General features: G+C 36.4%; 1 protein-coding gene across 2 annotated transcripts in view; it reads right to left on the reverse strand.

Moving 5' to 3' along the window:
• GSTCD (glutathione S-transferase C-terminal domain containing) overlaps nucleotides 1-16,027 on the reverse strand; it is a 129,196-nt gene that overhangs the window by 15,130 nt on the left and 98,039 nt on the right. The window contains exons 6-8 of one of the 2 annotated variants that reach the window (XM_021101711.2): nucleotides 14,405-14,520; nucleotides 14,197-14,241; nucleotides 11,816-11,944 (exon numbers count right to left, since the gene is read on the reverse strand). In XM_021101711.2, coding sequence (XP_020957370.2) covers nucleotides 11,816-11,944; nucleotides 14,197-14,241; nucleotides 14,405-14,520 — 290 coding nt within the window. Of the gene's footprint in view, nucleotides 1-11,188; nucleotides 11,271-11,815; nucleotides 11,945-12,304; nucleotides 14,242-14,404; nucleotides 14,521-16,027 lie in introns of those variants that run through there. The other variant, XR_014813254.1, reaches the window with a different exon arrangement.

Consider the following 16,027-nt stretch of genomic DNA (forward strand, 5'->3'; position numbering starts at 1 on the left):
GTTAGTGCTCCATGGAGACATTGCTGATGTCAGACCTGAAGCTGGAAACATACAGCCATCCTGTCATACTGAAAGCATGGATGTATCAAACACTATTGAAGCCTTGTCAAAAAGACTCAGGAGCCAACCCAAGTAGCTCCCACTGTATAAAGATGGAGTATTTGAGCAAATCAATGAGAACTGTAACATCAATGGATTAAAGTATTTCAAATATTAAATTGATGAGTCAATAATAATTATACTTAAAAAAAGCTCAATTGGTCACTTTTGGCAGTTAACCAATTCACTTTGAAAACTGGAAAATATAGAAAAAGAATCACATTCCCTTTGCTTTTCCTATGTGAACTGTACTTCAGTGTAATCAAATAATTGATAAAGGAAAGTAGATGAAGGCAGAATTAAGCTAGAAGAATGCCACCAATTTGCAATCCTTCTGGAAAAAATGAGTTAGGGCAATGATCATGAATGCTGCTCACATTACGCAAGAGACGGCCAGAGAGGTGTCTGCTGATAGAACACACCACCACTTATGGATGTAGTCTTACTCCTGAAGTAAACCTGGATCTGATTATGCCTCCACAACCCAGATCTAACTACCAATCTCTAGGCAATATAGGGAACAGGGTAATATGTGAAACAACACCAGGGGGAATGCAATCAGCAAAATCCACACTGTGGGAAACTCTGAAGGACAAATGCCATGGTTATGTAAACAAATAAACTGCAGGGGAAAAAAAGGAGACAGGGATGGTATGGTAGGCAGAATGATCTAAAGATGTCCACATCCTAATCCCTGGAATGTGTCAACATGGCAAAAATTTTTTGCAGATGTAATTAAGGACCTCAATATAACAAGGTTATTTTGGATTACATGGGTAAGCTCAAACTAATCACGTGAGGGTTTAAAAGTAGAGAACTTCCTCAGGCAGGAAACATAAGAGATGAAACAGAAGGAAAGTTGGAGAAGAGGATTTGTCCCACCACTGCTGGCTTTCAAGATGAAGGAGGCCATGAACCAGGGAGTGGAGTGACAGCAGAAACTGAGAACAAGGGAACAGGAACCTTAGTCCTCTAACTGCATGAAGCTGAATTCTACCAATACCCTGAATGTTCTTGGGACCACTCCCTCAGAGATTTCAGAAAAGAGCTGATTTTGACCTAATGACACCTGGTGCAGAGAAATTACTTGAGCCCACCTGGATTTGTGAGATAATATGTGTTATTTTAAGCTGCCAAGTTTGTGGTAATTTGTTACAGTAGAAATAGAAAACAAATGCAGATGAAAACCTGCATTTTAGATTTTAACCTAAATGTCCATCGACAGAGGAGTGGATAAAGAAGATGTGGTACATATACACAATGGAATATTACTCAGCCATTAAAAGGAAAGAACAGCATTCGTAGCAACATGGATGCACCTAGAAATTATCATGCCAAGTGAAGTTAGACAGTGAGACACCGACATCATATGCTATCACTTACATGTGGAATCTAAAAAAAAGGACACAATGAACTTCTTTGCAGAACAGATACTGACTCACAGACTGAAAAATTTATGGTTTCCAAAGGAGACAAGTTGGACGGTTGGGGGAGGGGCTGGGGTTTTGGGCTGGAAATGCTATAAAATCAGGTCAGGATGATCATTGAACAACTATAAATGTAATAAAATTCACTGAGTAATTGAAAAAAAAGCCTTAAGATTCATATGAACCATTTCCATTTTTGTATCTTATTTCAACCCTTAGTAAAATAAATATACTAAAAAAATTGAGAAATGGCATGGGGAGCTTCTGCAGCAACACAAAATTGAATGATTTTGATGAGGAATTCTTTCTTATTGATCATTAAAGTCTATAATTAGTAATAGTCCTAGAAACTGCACAAATCATGGATTCATTCATTCATTCAGTGATCACTGGGCATTTCCTATAAAGCAGTATTATAGTAGCGGCTTGCAATTCAAAGATCAAAAATATGATTCTTCTATCAACAGTAACAGTGGAATCTAAATTATGTAATACATTAATTAACTCAATGTGGGAACTGTATAGGTTCAAGCAACTCACAAAGTTCTGTTTATTTCATATGTGAACATGTGTGACTTACAGAGGATATAAAGAAAAGTAAGACACTACACACCAATGGCATTCATGCAGTACACAAATCTGTATAATACAAGACAGAATGTGTTAAGTGCCATTTATTTAATTTATTTATTTATTTATTCATTTTTGTCTTTTGTCTTTTTAGGGCTGCTCCCTCTGCATATGGAGGTTCCCAGGCTAGGGGTCCAATTGGAGCTATATTTGCTGGCCTATGCCAGAGCCGCAGCAACATGGGGTCTGAGCCACGTCTGCAACCTAGACCACAGATCACAGCAATGCCAGATCCTTAACCCACTGAGCGAGGCCAGGGATCAAACACGCAACCTCATAGTTACTACTCGGATTTGTTAACCACTGCGCCACTAAGGGAACTCCAAGTGCCATTTAAAAAATACATTTAAAAGATCAAAGGAAGGAGAAGGATATTCAGATGAGGAAAAATCAGGAATGGTGTCCTGGTGGAAGTGGTGTTTGCAGAGGGTCTTGTAGGATAGAAAGGAGTTTGACAAGCAAAGGAGTAACAAGCATAGAGACAAAGAGCACAAGGCATTTTCTTTGTTGTTGCTTTTTAGTGCTGAACCCATGGCATATGGAGGTTCCCAGGCTAGGGGTCCAATTGGAGCTGTAGCCACCAGCCTAAACCACAGTCACAGCAACTCAAGATCCGAGACACATCTGCCACCTACACCACAGCTTACGGCAATGCCAGATCCTCAACCCACTGAGCGAGGCCAGGGATGGAACACATATCCTCATGGTTCCTGGTTGGGTTTGTTAACCACTGAGCTATGAAGGGAACTCCAACAAGGCAATTTCAAAAAACAGGGAGAGATACTGATAATAATAATATAAATGTAATATTGCTGAGTAAAGCTAAGTGTTTATTCCAAGTGCTTTCCATATGCTTACTTGTTTAACACACAACAACCCTATGAAGCATAAACTATGTGTATGGGTGTGTATATATATGTTTGTGTATGTGTGTGAGTGTATGTGTATATATGTGTGTGTGTGTATATATATATATATATATCCATTTTATTATGATTAAAAAAAAGAGAACATAAAATTCACCATCTTAACCATGTTAAGTGCACAGCCCAGTAGTGATAAGTATATTCACACTGATGTGCAACAGACCTTTAGAATTCTTTCATCTTGCAAAACTGAAACTCTATACCTATTGAACAACAACTTCCCTTTTCTCCTTCCCCTGCAGCCCCTGGTAACCACTATTCTACTTTGTTTCTAAGAATATGACTACTTTAGATACTTCATATGCTTCGTATTTGTCTTTTCGTAACTGGCTTATTTCACTTGAGGTAATGTTCTCAAGGCTCACCCATGTTGTAGCATTTGACAGGATTTTCACCTTTTTAAAGGCTTAATAATATTCCATTTTACACATGCATCCCTCCATATCTGCAGGTTCCACAACTGAAGATTCAACTAACTTGAATTGAAAATATTTTTTAAAATTCCAGAGAGTTCCAAAAAGCAAAACTTGAATTTGCCATGCACCAGCAACTATTTACATAGTATTTACATAGCATTTACACTCTGTTAGGTATTAGTAATCTAGAGATGATTTAAAGTATGTGAAAGAATGTGTGTAGGTTTTATGCATATACTACACAATTTTTTATAAGGGACTTGAGCATCCTTGGATTTTTGTGTATGAAGGGTCCTGGAACCAGTCCCCCATGGATACTGAGGGACAACGGTATATATATGCCATATCTTGCTCACCTAATCATCCATCCATGGACATCTGGGTTGCTTCCACTTTAGCTACTGTAAATAGTGCTATGAACATGGGTGTACATATATCTTAAGTAGGTACTATTTTAAGATGAGGCAATTGAGGCTCAGAAAGATTAAGTAATTTGTTCTAGGTGACACCACAAATTAAGGACCCCAACTCAGACAATTTTGCACTTCTAATTCTAGAGAATTACTCTATACAAATACAGTAGTCCCCCCTTACCACAGATAATACTAAACTCTAAAAATAAGTTGATACTTAATCAATGCAGAGGTTGCAGCACAGACCACCCGCACCCCATGAAGCTGAAAATCTGATTTTTTTATAGATGGCCCTCCTTATCTGTGGTCCTGAATCCACCACAGTTGAACCTACTACAGGATCATGTAGTACTACAGTGTGTGTTTACAGAAAAAAATAAGTGTAAGTGGACCTGTGCAGTTCAGACCCATGGTGGTCAAGGATCAACTGTACTATGTTAGTTCCTATCCTGGGGGGATGGGGGAGAGTGTATACAGCAGGGATGATTCATGTCCTGGGCTGGCTGGAGCAGAAGAGTGCATAATTTCAGACTTATGTTTTTGTTGGAATTTTCCATTTAATATTTTCAGACCATGGTTGACCACAGGTAACTGAAACTGAGGAAAGCAAACTCCAGATGAGGGGGGTAGGGGGCTACTGCATACTCCCTCTCATTTTACTCATCCCATTAGTCCTACCATCTTCTGGAATTACAACACTATAGGAACTAGCATGTATTCAGTATCTGCTATATGTCAACATCTTTACATAGATTTTTCTTGATTTAATCATTATTAAAAAAATTTAAATACTTAGTTAATAGCTGTCACCATTCTTGCATTAACATGTCTAAGTCACCTCTCCACAAGCACTCCAGATGAACTCTGAATCCAGAGCTGACTTCAAAAGCTCACAGGCTTTCCATTGCATCATGCCTTGCTTTTCCCAACGACTAGCATACTTGGAGCTGGAAGGAACCTTAGGGACCATCTTTTTCTGGTGGTGGGGGCTTCACCCACAGCATATGGAAGTGAACCATTTTTTTTTTTCCGACTACCTCTTGGGATATGGAGTTCCTGGGCCAGGGACCAGATCTGAGCCACAGTTGTGACCTATGATACTACAGCTGTGGCAATGCCAGATCCTTAATCCACTGTGCTGGGCATCAAACCTGTGCCCCAGGGCTCCAGAGACACTGCCAATCCAATTGTGCTACAGCAGGAACTCTGTCCATTTTTTTAATGAAGAATTTCTGGGTATCACTCTTACGTTCATCACTGATTTTTGAGAAGAAGGAATGGAATATGTGTTGGTTACACATAAAGGAAGTGACAAAAGAAGGAAGAGACAAAGAGAAAAATATGTCTAATTTTTTTCTTTTTCTTCTTACAGCCACACCCTCAGCACATATAAGTTCCTGGGCCAGGGCTGAGTGGGAGCTACAGCTGCTGGCCTATGCCACAGCAACACTGGATCTGAGCTGCATCTGTGACCTACACCACAGCTTGAAGTAACGCTGGATCCTTAACCCACTGAGCAAGGCTAGGGATTGAATCTGCATCCTCATGGCTGCTATGTTGGGTTCTTAACCCACTGAGCTACAACAGGATCTCCTAATTCTTCTTCTTAAACCATTCCTACCTACAGAACTGATATGAGATCTAATTTCTAATTACATTTCAAGCATGTGACCCAGAATATAATACACAAAGGATAGATAATTAATATATATACTGGATAGACCTGACAACTGTAGAAAGAGCATCAAAACAAACTATGAATATCTAATGAAGGCTAATGTGCAGGGGGTGTAAACATCTCTATTTAGTCAATGGTTAGTTGACAAAATAGCAAAGAAGTGTCTCACTGACTGGCACCCAAAATTCAGAGTTGTGGTTCTCTGTATGTACTGTGTGGGTGGATTCTAATAAAAGATAAAAACTGAACTATAAACTTGTCTACTGGTCAAGGTAATGCATGTTCCAAAGCAAAGGTAAATATTTTTGACACAAATAAATGCTGCAGAATTCATGCACTATAAATTAGGGGCTTTTCCTTTACATTTTCTTACTTCTATTAATCTAAAGGTTATAAAAGTTCTAAGTATAACATTCATCCTATCACATAAGCCAGTGAAATACAACTGGGGAGTCAAAAAACCTCAATCCACATATCTGTGCTATACGTGGTAGAAAATAAATCAGTCATCACTTATACTCAGAATATCTTTCAACTGGCAGCTTCTAAAAAACAAGGCAAGATTCTAGACAAACTGATTCTTCTCTAAGAGATCATATGTTTGAGAAGATACATATATATTTTAAGAGAATATATGCTGGTAAAGAGTATATGTTGATTTTTAATGACATTTTGAAAGATAGTAAGACTATGCCTTATATACCCCAAACTAAGCTTGTGCTAGATGTATTTATAACGTTACTAGGTATCCTGCCCTAGGTTTTATTTTTTTAAGATTCATTTAATATTTAGTAGCCTTTTCCTAGTTCAAACCATGCATATAGGTGTTGTTATTCCTCATTTTACCAAAAGGCCAAGTGGCTGGTCCAAGGTCACAAATGATGAAGATAAGATTTAAACTCAATCTCTTGGACACCAAACATTGTTCTAATTCTCTATGTTCCTATTTACTCCTTTCATGAGATATAGAGAGTGAACAGGAAGTCATGGGCTGCATTCTAGTTCCAGCTCTCACATTAAATTGCTATGCTGCTCTTCCCCAGGTAGAGCCTCTACTTCTGTATTGTCATAAAATGAGAAGACTGAACTGAAGGATTTCTTTTTTTTTTTTTTTTTTTTTTTGGTCTTTTTTTGCCATTTCTTGGGCCGCTCCCGCGGCATATGGGAGGTTCCCAGGCTAGGGGTCTAATCGGAGCTGTAGCCGCCAGCCTATGCCAGAGCCACAGCAATGCGGGATCCAAGCCGCATCTTCAACCTACACCACAGCTCACAGCAACGCTGGATCCTTAACCTGATGAGGAAGGCCAGGGATAGAACCCTCAACCTCATGGTTCCTAGTTGGATTCGTTAACCACTGAGACACGATGGGAACTCCTGAAGGATTTCTAAATTTGTTCTAACCCAATGATGCACTCATGTCTCCCTCTTTAAAAACTTTTATGCAATTATATTACGGGTAATTGGCTTTAAAATTCAAATAAGCTAAAAGGCATGTAATTACAAAAAGAGTCCCTGTTCTGTACACACTTCCTACCCTGAAAGAAAATTTGGTGATCATAGCAAATGCTTTTGGGCCTTCTGACACTGTACTAAAATATAAGACTCAATATAGGCCTGTCATCTAGCTCTGGTCCAGAACTTCGGTTTGCCATCATGCTAAGAACTCTCTTCAGCAGCTCTTGTATTGGATAGCAGCTATTCCTTTTTATAATTTACTCTCGCTTTAGTGAAGCATATCTTCTATATAGTTGCCTGATGTACATTTTCTTGAGACCTTGACATTTTCTTTATAACTTTCATACATGATTGATTGATTTGGTCAGGCATAAACTCTTAGGTTGGAAACTTTCCTTCAGAACTTTGAAGGCACTGCTTCACTGCTTCTAGCCTTCCATGTTGCTCTGGAGAAGTGTGATGGCATTTTGATTTCGAATTTTCTGTATGTAACCTCTTTGTTTTTTCTTTCTGGAACTGTTAGCAATTTATTTTATTACAACATTTTTTTCCCCCTCACAACAATGCACCGTAATAGGTAATTTTTCAAGAGGGCTTTTTCAGTCAAGAGAAATAATTCTTTATTACTAACACATTTCCTCATGTTAGTTCTATGATATTTTCCTCTCCACCATTTTATCTGTTTTTTCTTCCTGGTCCTCCTATTATTGAGGTATTGGATTCATGGATTAAATCTTTATTTTAAAAAAACCTGCATATTTCAGTCCCTATCTCTATGTTTGTTTGTCTGTCTGTTTGTTTGTGTTTTGGTCCTGTTTTTCCAGATGATGTCCTATACTTCATCTTTTAGACAGTCTAGTTGCTTTTTCCTTTAGTAACATATTTTTAGTTCCAAGAAGTATGTTCTTGTCCTCTAATAAATCACTTCTTTTTCTTTTCCATTCTATCCTTGTTTCATTAATGCAGTATCTTCTCTGATCTCTCTCTGAATAAGACCCTTTGCCATGTTTGCTTTGGCTGCTTCTCTTTCGGAAGTTTTCCACATTTGTCAGTTCAAATAAAAGAGTGAATCACTCAAATGATGATTCAATGATTTGATGATTCAAAGTTCTGAATGAAAGGCTTAAAGGTGGGCTTCCTTAGTGATTGGGTAACCAGGTGGACAGCTGGCTTTTTTTAAAAAAAATTCTAGCTATAGTATTTGTAGTTCTTTTCTCTGGGGACAGTACTGATTCTTTGAGGAGATGATTCTAGATTCTGAAGGAATTCTGGAATTAAGCACACTTGGTTCCTATTTTCAGAGTCACATCATTCTTGCCCTCCTCTCCCTTGACTTGGAGAGACACAGTTACACTTTTCTCATAGCATAAACTTCTGTTGTCTTGCAGGCATCGGGGGAAAGTTATTTGTCTACACAAGATGGTGGAGGTAATCTGGGTCTTTAAATTACATTTTTAATTAAATATGATTCCAGCCCCGTTTTATCCCCTTCCTCAGAGGTTTTCGGTGTCCTGAATTCCTGAAATTTTCTGGCATTCTGTGAGAGCAAAGTGACTTACTTCCTGATAGCCCTCTTGACACTCCCTCTCCCAAGCATTTAAGTTTGATCTTCCTCTTCTCTACTCAATAGTTTTTTTCAATAAGTGCATCATACACATTGTATCAATGTATGTGAAGCCAGATATTTTATGCCTATTTCATAGATAGAAGAACTGAGGATTAATGAGTTTAAATAAGTTGCCCAAGGCCATACAACTAGTAAGGGGCCAAGCAGAGACTTTAGCACAAATGAAACTCAATGTTAAAATCTATACTCTTAACCATTATGTTTATATAGTTTTCTCTCTTTACCATTACAATTAACATTTCATGTCATTAGCAACTTATTAAAAATAAATGTAAAATGAAAAATTTCAAAGCTCCTGTATGAAAAGGCAACCCCTCATGGAAGCCTTGCTGTCAGCGAGTAATAATATTTTTAAAATCCTTGCAAATGTTAAGAGCAAGAGAAGAATATCATTGCTTTCAAATTGTAATGCATTTTGGTACTAGAGACTTTGAATATCTCTATAAGAGTATATTTAGTACTTGTATTTCTAAAGAAATATATTTCTCAAATAAGGGCAATGTAAATCAGAAACTACAAAATGCTCTTTGGAACAAACACAGTATTATTGATTCTGGTACTTAGGGGAGGCACAGCCTGTGGGGGTGATGGAAAACCTGAAAATACTTAGATTCATTCTCTTCCATCATTTCAAATCAAACTAGTTTAACAAAGTTAGTAAAGCTATTCACTTTTGCCTGATACAGGTTGTTATATTTAATGGAGATAAGACTAATAATTAGTATTTTAATTCTTACATATATAATTTATTTGTTTAAAGTTCCTAAAGATACTTGGTTTGAAGACTTTAAAATTCTCCCCTTAAAATTTTGTTTATATCATTAATTTTTGAATCTAAAGAAAAATAATAAAAGAGAAAGGCATTCACTAAGCAAATACAAACGCCAACTAAACTCTTATTTGAAATACCATGAAATCGAGAATTAATGGTGTTTTAATGCATTTCCAATAATTGGTTATTCTGATTTCCTCCCTAACTACGATATTTTCATGGGAATCTATTTAATACAAGAGTTAGAGCCACTGGTACATTTAGTTTGATTTATCTAGTGACAATACTTCAATTATCCTCCTAGGCAAATTATATTCTTGAGAATAAATCTAATTTTGGTTTAATCCTCCAAGTTAATTTTAATTGATTTGCCACATATCTTTGCAAAGGTAATTATGAAAGAAAAAAAAAACCATTATGGATATATTACTGTGAAATGTAGAGAAAATATCACTTCCCAAAAGACATATACATTGTTAGCTGGTATTAGTGAATTATATGACCTTGAAAGTTATGAGAATATGCCAGAATGATTTAGCACCTATAAACCACAAAAAGGTAAAGAGATGTATAGGCTGGCAATTCTGTGATTTCAGAGGTGAGGAAATAGGCAGCAATATTTTTCTACCTTATATATTCTGCCTGGTGTACTGGTAACATAAGCATCGGTTTAATGTCTTGGTTCATGGGAGAAGCTCTATCCTTTACCTCAACATTTATATAAAATTTAAGCTGCATATGAATATATATTTAATTTGAATTTGCTATATCAGATGTTTTATTTTTCCAGATATCCTTATTAACAGTTTTCTTAATAGTTTGCTTCTTTTTCTATAAGCTTTGCTTGAGATAATCAATCTATATATGTCTACAAAGGAAACAAATTACATACTTTTACATTGTAAAAAGAACAACAAATCCCACAAATTTGTACTAACTGATATTGAAGAAGTGTACTTCATTGGACAAAAACCATAAGCACTACAACAGGTCTGAGCTTCTGAAATTGAACAAGAATTTAACTAGACAAAGCCCATTGTACTTATGTTATGTGAACATATACAGTTAGGAATGCAAATTAGGACACCTTTTCTGGAAAGTGATTAGGCAAAGGTATCAAAAGTCTTAAATGGTGCATAAGGTATACGTGGTAGTAATAATTATGTAATAATAATGACAAGAAAGAAATAAGATTAATGAGTAGGGAAAGTATGATAATTTCAGGTAAAGAAGGATCAATGTAGCATGGTCTCAATAATGTTAACTACGTATAAATATGCATTTGTTTGTGTGCATAATATATAAGGACCAAAGGGTTTTGACAGTATTTATCTCTCACTAGTAGAACTGCTGGTGATTCTTCTTTATATTATTATGTATTTTTTCTAAATTAAGCACTTAGAATTATTCCTATAAAAATAAGAAAAATAAAATAAAACAAATGTAAGAACAGCAGCAATGCTCACATCTTAGTGAAACTCAAATTCCTTCAGAGCATACAACCCTGGGTGTAAATGAGCTGGCAGAATCACATTATCCTAGGCCTTTTTCATATTATCAAACCATAACAATTTGATCTAAATGTTTCAGAAACATCACCAATATACTTTCTGTCTACTGGAAGCTAAAAATACATGTAGATATCCTTGCTAAATAAAGTATCATCTAAAAGCAACTCAAGTATTTGCAAGTTATTAACAAGCTATGTTTTTTCTATTACATAATCTGTTTTTCTTTTCTTTCATTACTTTCTTTCTTTCTTTTTTGTTTTTTGGGTTTTTTTTGCTATTTCTTGGGCCACTGTCGCGGCACATGGAGGTTCCCAGGCTAGGGGTCTAATCGGAGCTGTAGCCACCGGCCTACGCCAGGGCCACAGCAACGCAGGATCCGAGCCCCGTCTGCAACCTACACCACAGCTCACGGCAACGCCGGATCGTTAACCCACTGAGCAAGGGCAGGGACCGAACCCGCAACCTCATGGTTCCTAGTCGGATTCGTTAACCACTGCGCCACGACGGGAACTCCTCATTATTTTCTAAAAATGTAAAAGAAACCAAGGGAAGTCATCTTCATTAGAATTCATTCAATCAATAACTATTTTTAGTACTTGCTATGTGTCAAATTTTTTTTTAGGTACTGGGGATGCTGCAGTGAAGAAAATTAAGTTCTTGTCTTGTAGAGGAACAAATATTATCTCTACCATGTAATGATGAAGTGCTGTGAATGAAGTAATATTCAATAATACGCTACACTTCATATATAGTACAAAGGTTGTAAATTTCTTATTTAGCAAAGAAAATAAAAGTATCTTCTTTCAGGCATATCATTTTTTCTTATTTAGTTATTTAAAGAAATTGAACTTGATTACTTACCCCAATATTGAAGATCCCTGTAAAATACTCCATATTTGCTTGAATGAACCAAATGTTGCTTAAACCTAGTTCGTCACTTCTCTTCTTAGCGCGAATTAGAGATAATTCCTTGTTTTCTATTAATATAACCTAGATTTCACCCAGGAAACAATAATATATTCAGTAACATAATTCAGTCATTAGGGCAAACTATTCTTACTACATTTAATACCTTTAATAATGTAGATCACATAGTGATCCTTGTCCTGTGCCAGGAAGCACGCCAGATAACAGTACAAAAAATGAACAATGTCTTTGAACTCCTCAAGTTTACAGATTTTGTGACTTAAGGAAAATAGGTGATTTTAATACAGTGAGTGATAAGTGTTTAAATGAAAGACATAATGTGTTATCAGAGCACTCAGACTTGATGACTAAGGGAGGTATTAGTCATCTAATACGAAGGAGTTAACATATTAACTGAGGCCTTAAAAGTGAATAGAAATTGGCTAGGGAAATGAAGGAGTGGTTCAGGTAGAGAGAAACACGTATAAAGGCCCAAGGTGAGCAAGATATGGTGGGTTTGAAGAACTAAGAAAATGGTACAGCTGAGGCACAGTGTGTGATCGTGATGGTGGAGATAGGGAGACAGGAGTGGAGGGTAGAAGTCAGGCTGGAAAGGTGACAGGAGCCAGATCATGTGTGATAAAAGAAGGTTCAATAAATAGCAAGCTCCTGCTGTATAGCATGGGGAAATATATTCAATATCCTATAATAAACCACAATGAAAAAAATATGAAAAAATGTATAACTGAATCACAATGGTGTAAAACAGAAATCAACACAACACTGTAAATCAACTATGCGTCAATAAAAAAAAATTTTTTTTAAAAAAGAAGGTCCAGTTTCCGCAATGTATCGTATGGATCGGTGGGGGTGAGGCAGAAAGGGGAGCAACCAGTTAGGAATTTCTAATAATAAGCAAGGCCAAGGAAGACGGGAGACTATCATTGGCTTGGATGGAAAAAAGTGGGCAGACTTAAATCACTTTCATCACTGCCATTCCTAGTTTACTCCTTATTTTGTCCTTATTTTATCTATATGGAAAAAATTCTGGATCCCTTTGTATAAAAACCTATCAGAGGATATTTGGTGTCAAAGGTTTTCCAGGCTTTTTTCTAGCCAAGGCTTTCCTTTTCTGGTATCTATCAGGGATGGGAAAAAACCACCATATCCTTGACTCTGCATCTCCAGGATTCTACTCTATGGGCGTTCTTCCTCTTATTCCAACTATGCAATTGTTGTCTTCCTTGGTGATAAAACAGACATCTGCCTTTTCTTCCAGGACTCCTTATTAATTTTGCTCTTTATTTTCTAAGAAAGATAAAGAATAATACCCTCTCAACTCTCCCATCTTCTAGACAGAAATCTAAAAATGGCACAAACTTCTAACAAATGGTGGCAATAAATGTATAAATTATGGTCCATTTACTAAAAAACATATTATAGAAAAAAAAGGAGTTTCTGTTGTGGCTCAGTGGAAAGGAACCCAACTAGTATCCATTAGGATGCAGGTTCAATCCCTGGCCCTCCTTGGTGGGTTAAGGATCTGTCATTGCCGCGAGCTATGGTGTAGGCTGCAGATGCAGCTCAGATCTGGTGTTGCTGTGGTTGTGGTAGTGGCATAGGCTGGCAGCTACAGCTCTGATTCGACCCCTAGCCTGCGAACTTGCACATGCCACACCTGTGGCCCTTAAAAAAAAAATGTATGTATATATACACACACAAACGTGAAATCACATTTCAGTGATATTTTAATGATGGTGTTTAAAACTATTTGCAATAGGGAAAAACATTTATGATATATTGAGTGAAAACAGGTGAATGAAACTGTATTTGTATTTTTAGAATCTTTAACAATAATGGTCCTCATAAATGATGGCTTAAGGAGAACATGGAGAGAAAAACATTTGATGGATCAATGGGGTAGATTTGGAGTTTATCTTTTTCTTAAAAAATGTTGTTGTTGTTGCAGATACAATGAATAAAAATCAAGCTACCAAACATGCCTAACAAGTTTCAGAAGCCAGTATTTCCAATAAAATTATGTTGACAATTAAACTAGTTTCATCATTAATTATTTAACAGTGAAATAATTATCTCTCTTAAAAAAATTTTTTAAATATTACCCTTTTATAAAAAATAAAAGCCCTACTGTGGTCCAGTTTACCTTTTCCCCCTAAGATGATGAAACTTATAAGTTTAGTTCAAAGAAAAATAAAACGCCTGTGCCACTTATTTACTTGGGTGAATGATTATAAACTCAAAGAGGGGTGATAAGCCAGACTCAGCTAACTGAATTTGTAGTTTTCTGAAGTTTCCTTTCATCTATTAGACTTTACCTGGCACGATGGCAGCATGTGAGCAAGGACAATCCCAACATGACCCTGAAAAAGGCAAAAAAAAAAAAAAATCAAGATAACTTTGGTCACTAAGGCTTTTGTTTATTCTGAGACAACAATCTTGCCAAATAAAAACATGACCTTGAATGAAATGTAGTAAAGCCACACAGTCTTGGAAAGGACAGAAAATAAAGGAGAGATGTAATACCCCACCGCTGCAGAAATCCACAATTCTGTCACCAGGTTTGGCCTGATTTGTCACCACATAAACAAGGTTGTTTAACTGTTGCTGCTTCCTCAAAGCTCGATCGCTGGACATTTTACCTGGGGAGGACAAGAGATGAAGACAATGGAATGTTATGCATTGTGAGGGACTGAGAAGGCAGCTGCAGAATATACCAGCAGCACACAGGAAGACTGGTAAACATATATGTGAATGACACATTCCATGTAATCCATGATGAGAGGAATAGAGAAGTGGAACCTAGAGACAAATTCTATTTTTTCTTATTTTTACCTTTATTTCTATCCAACTTTTCTTCCAATAGTCATTGACAGAAAATTTATGAAAAAATGTCTTCTAAACAGAGGATACAATAAGTAAAATATTAACTTCAGAGTCATAAATGATATAAATGTTAAATAAATGTTTACTAGGTGAATAAAAATTAACAGTAATGATCTCTTCCTCTATCCCTCTCAGAGACATAGTATAAAGATAACTCAATGTTAGCACATTGCTTAAATCTCCTTGGAGAAAGGAGACCTGTAATAATAAAAACATTTAACTGATTGAACTGTTTAACTGGCATATTCTTGGACTCAATTCTTCTGGTTAGGACACTTGGAACATAGGTGTCACATTGTCTAAAATATATCAATGGTTATTGTATTTAGAAACAAATTAGATTTTCTTATTTCTTCTTTGATGCTTCCTTTCCTCATGAGTCAGACACAGAAATTTAATGCAATTAGAGATTAAAGATAGGGCATTTCCAAGTACTAAATGCCTTAGGCCAAGAAGCATGAAAACATCCTAATTCTCCTTTCAAAAGCCACTAGTCAAGTCCACTAAAATATCTTCAGAAGAATGAATAAAATTATTTGTTTTTACACATTTCAAATGCACTGTTTATAAGAGCAAAATTAAGCAATGTAAGAGTAGATTTCTGTGACATAGATAAAAGGAAAAACCCAGATAATCTTTTTGGCTTGATTTAAAATTATTTACAGATATCAAAGTTGGAAAGCCTGCTCCACTGAATTATTTTCATTTTCCTCCAATAACATAATTGCAAATAATTTAAACACAGAGTTAGTGAAAGGCCCTGTCATCCTATCCTCTGTGGATAGCCACTAAGAGGTTTTATTATGACAATTTTCAAACACATAGCAAAGATGAAAGAATTAAGATTCAGTGAATGACTCAATATTCTCCACCTAGATTTTACTGTTAACAACTTACTAGACTTGGTTTATCACACTTCTATCTATCTATCCATCCAGTCATAAATTCACCTTACTTATTTTTATTATGGCAATGTAGTTTTAATTTGCAGGAAGAATACAAACAAGGAAAGGGGAGAGGAAGAGGAATTTGGAAGGCAAAAAGAAAAAGCGTTTTTGAGGCCCTCGAGAGTGGTATTAAACGGAGTGGAGCCACCGAGAAGCAAGAAATGAACACAATTTCTTTCCCTTCCTTCCTTCCTTCCTTCCTTCCTTCCTTCCTTCCTTCCTTCCTTCCTTCCTTCCTTTCCTTCCTTCCTTCCTTCCTTCCTTTCCTCCTTCCTTTCTTTCTTCCTTTCTTTCTTTTCTTTCTTCCTTTCTTCCT

The sequence above is a fragment of the Sus scrofa genome, chromosome 8, assembly GCF_054392235.1.
Source record: "Sus scrofa isolate SSC_HxYL_T2T_F1_AM1 chromosome 8, Sscrofa_HxYL_maternal_Yorkshire_Landrace_v2.0, whole genome shotgun sequence".
NCBI classification, from domain to species: domain Eukaryota; kingdom Metazoa; phylum Chordata; class Mammalia; order Artiodactyla; family Suidae; genus Sus; species Sus scrofa.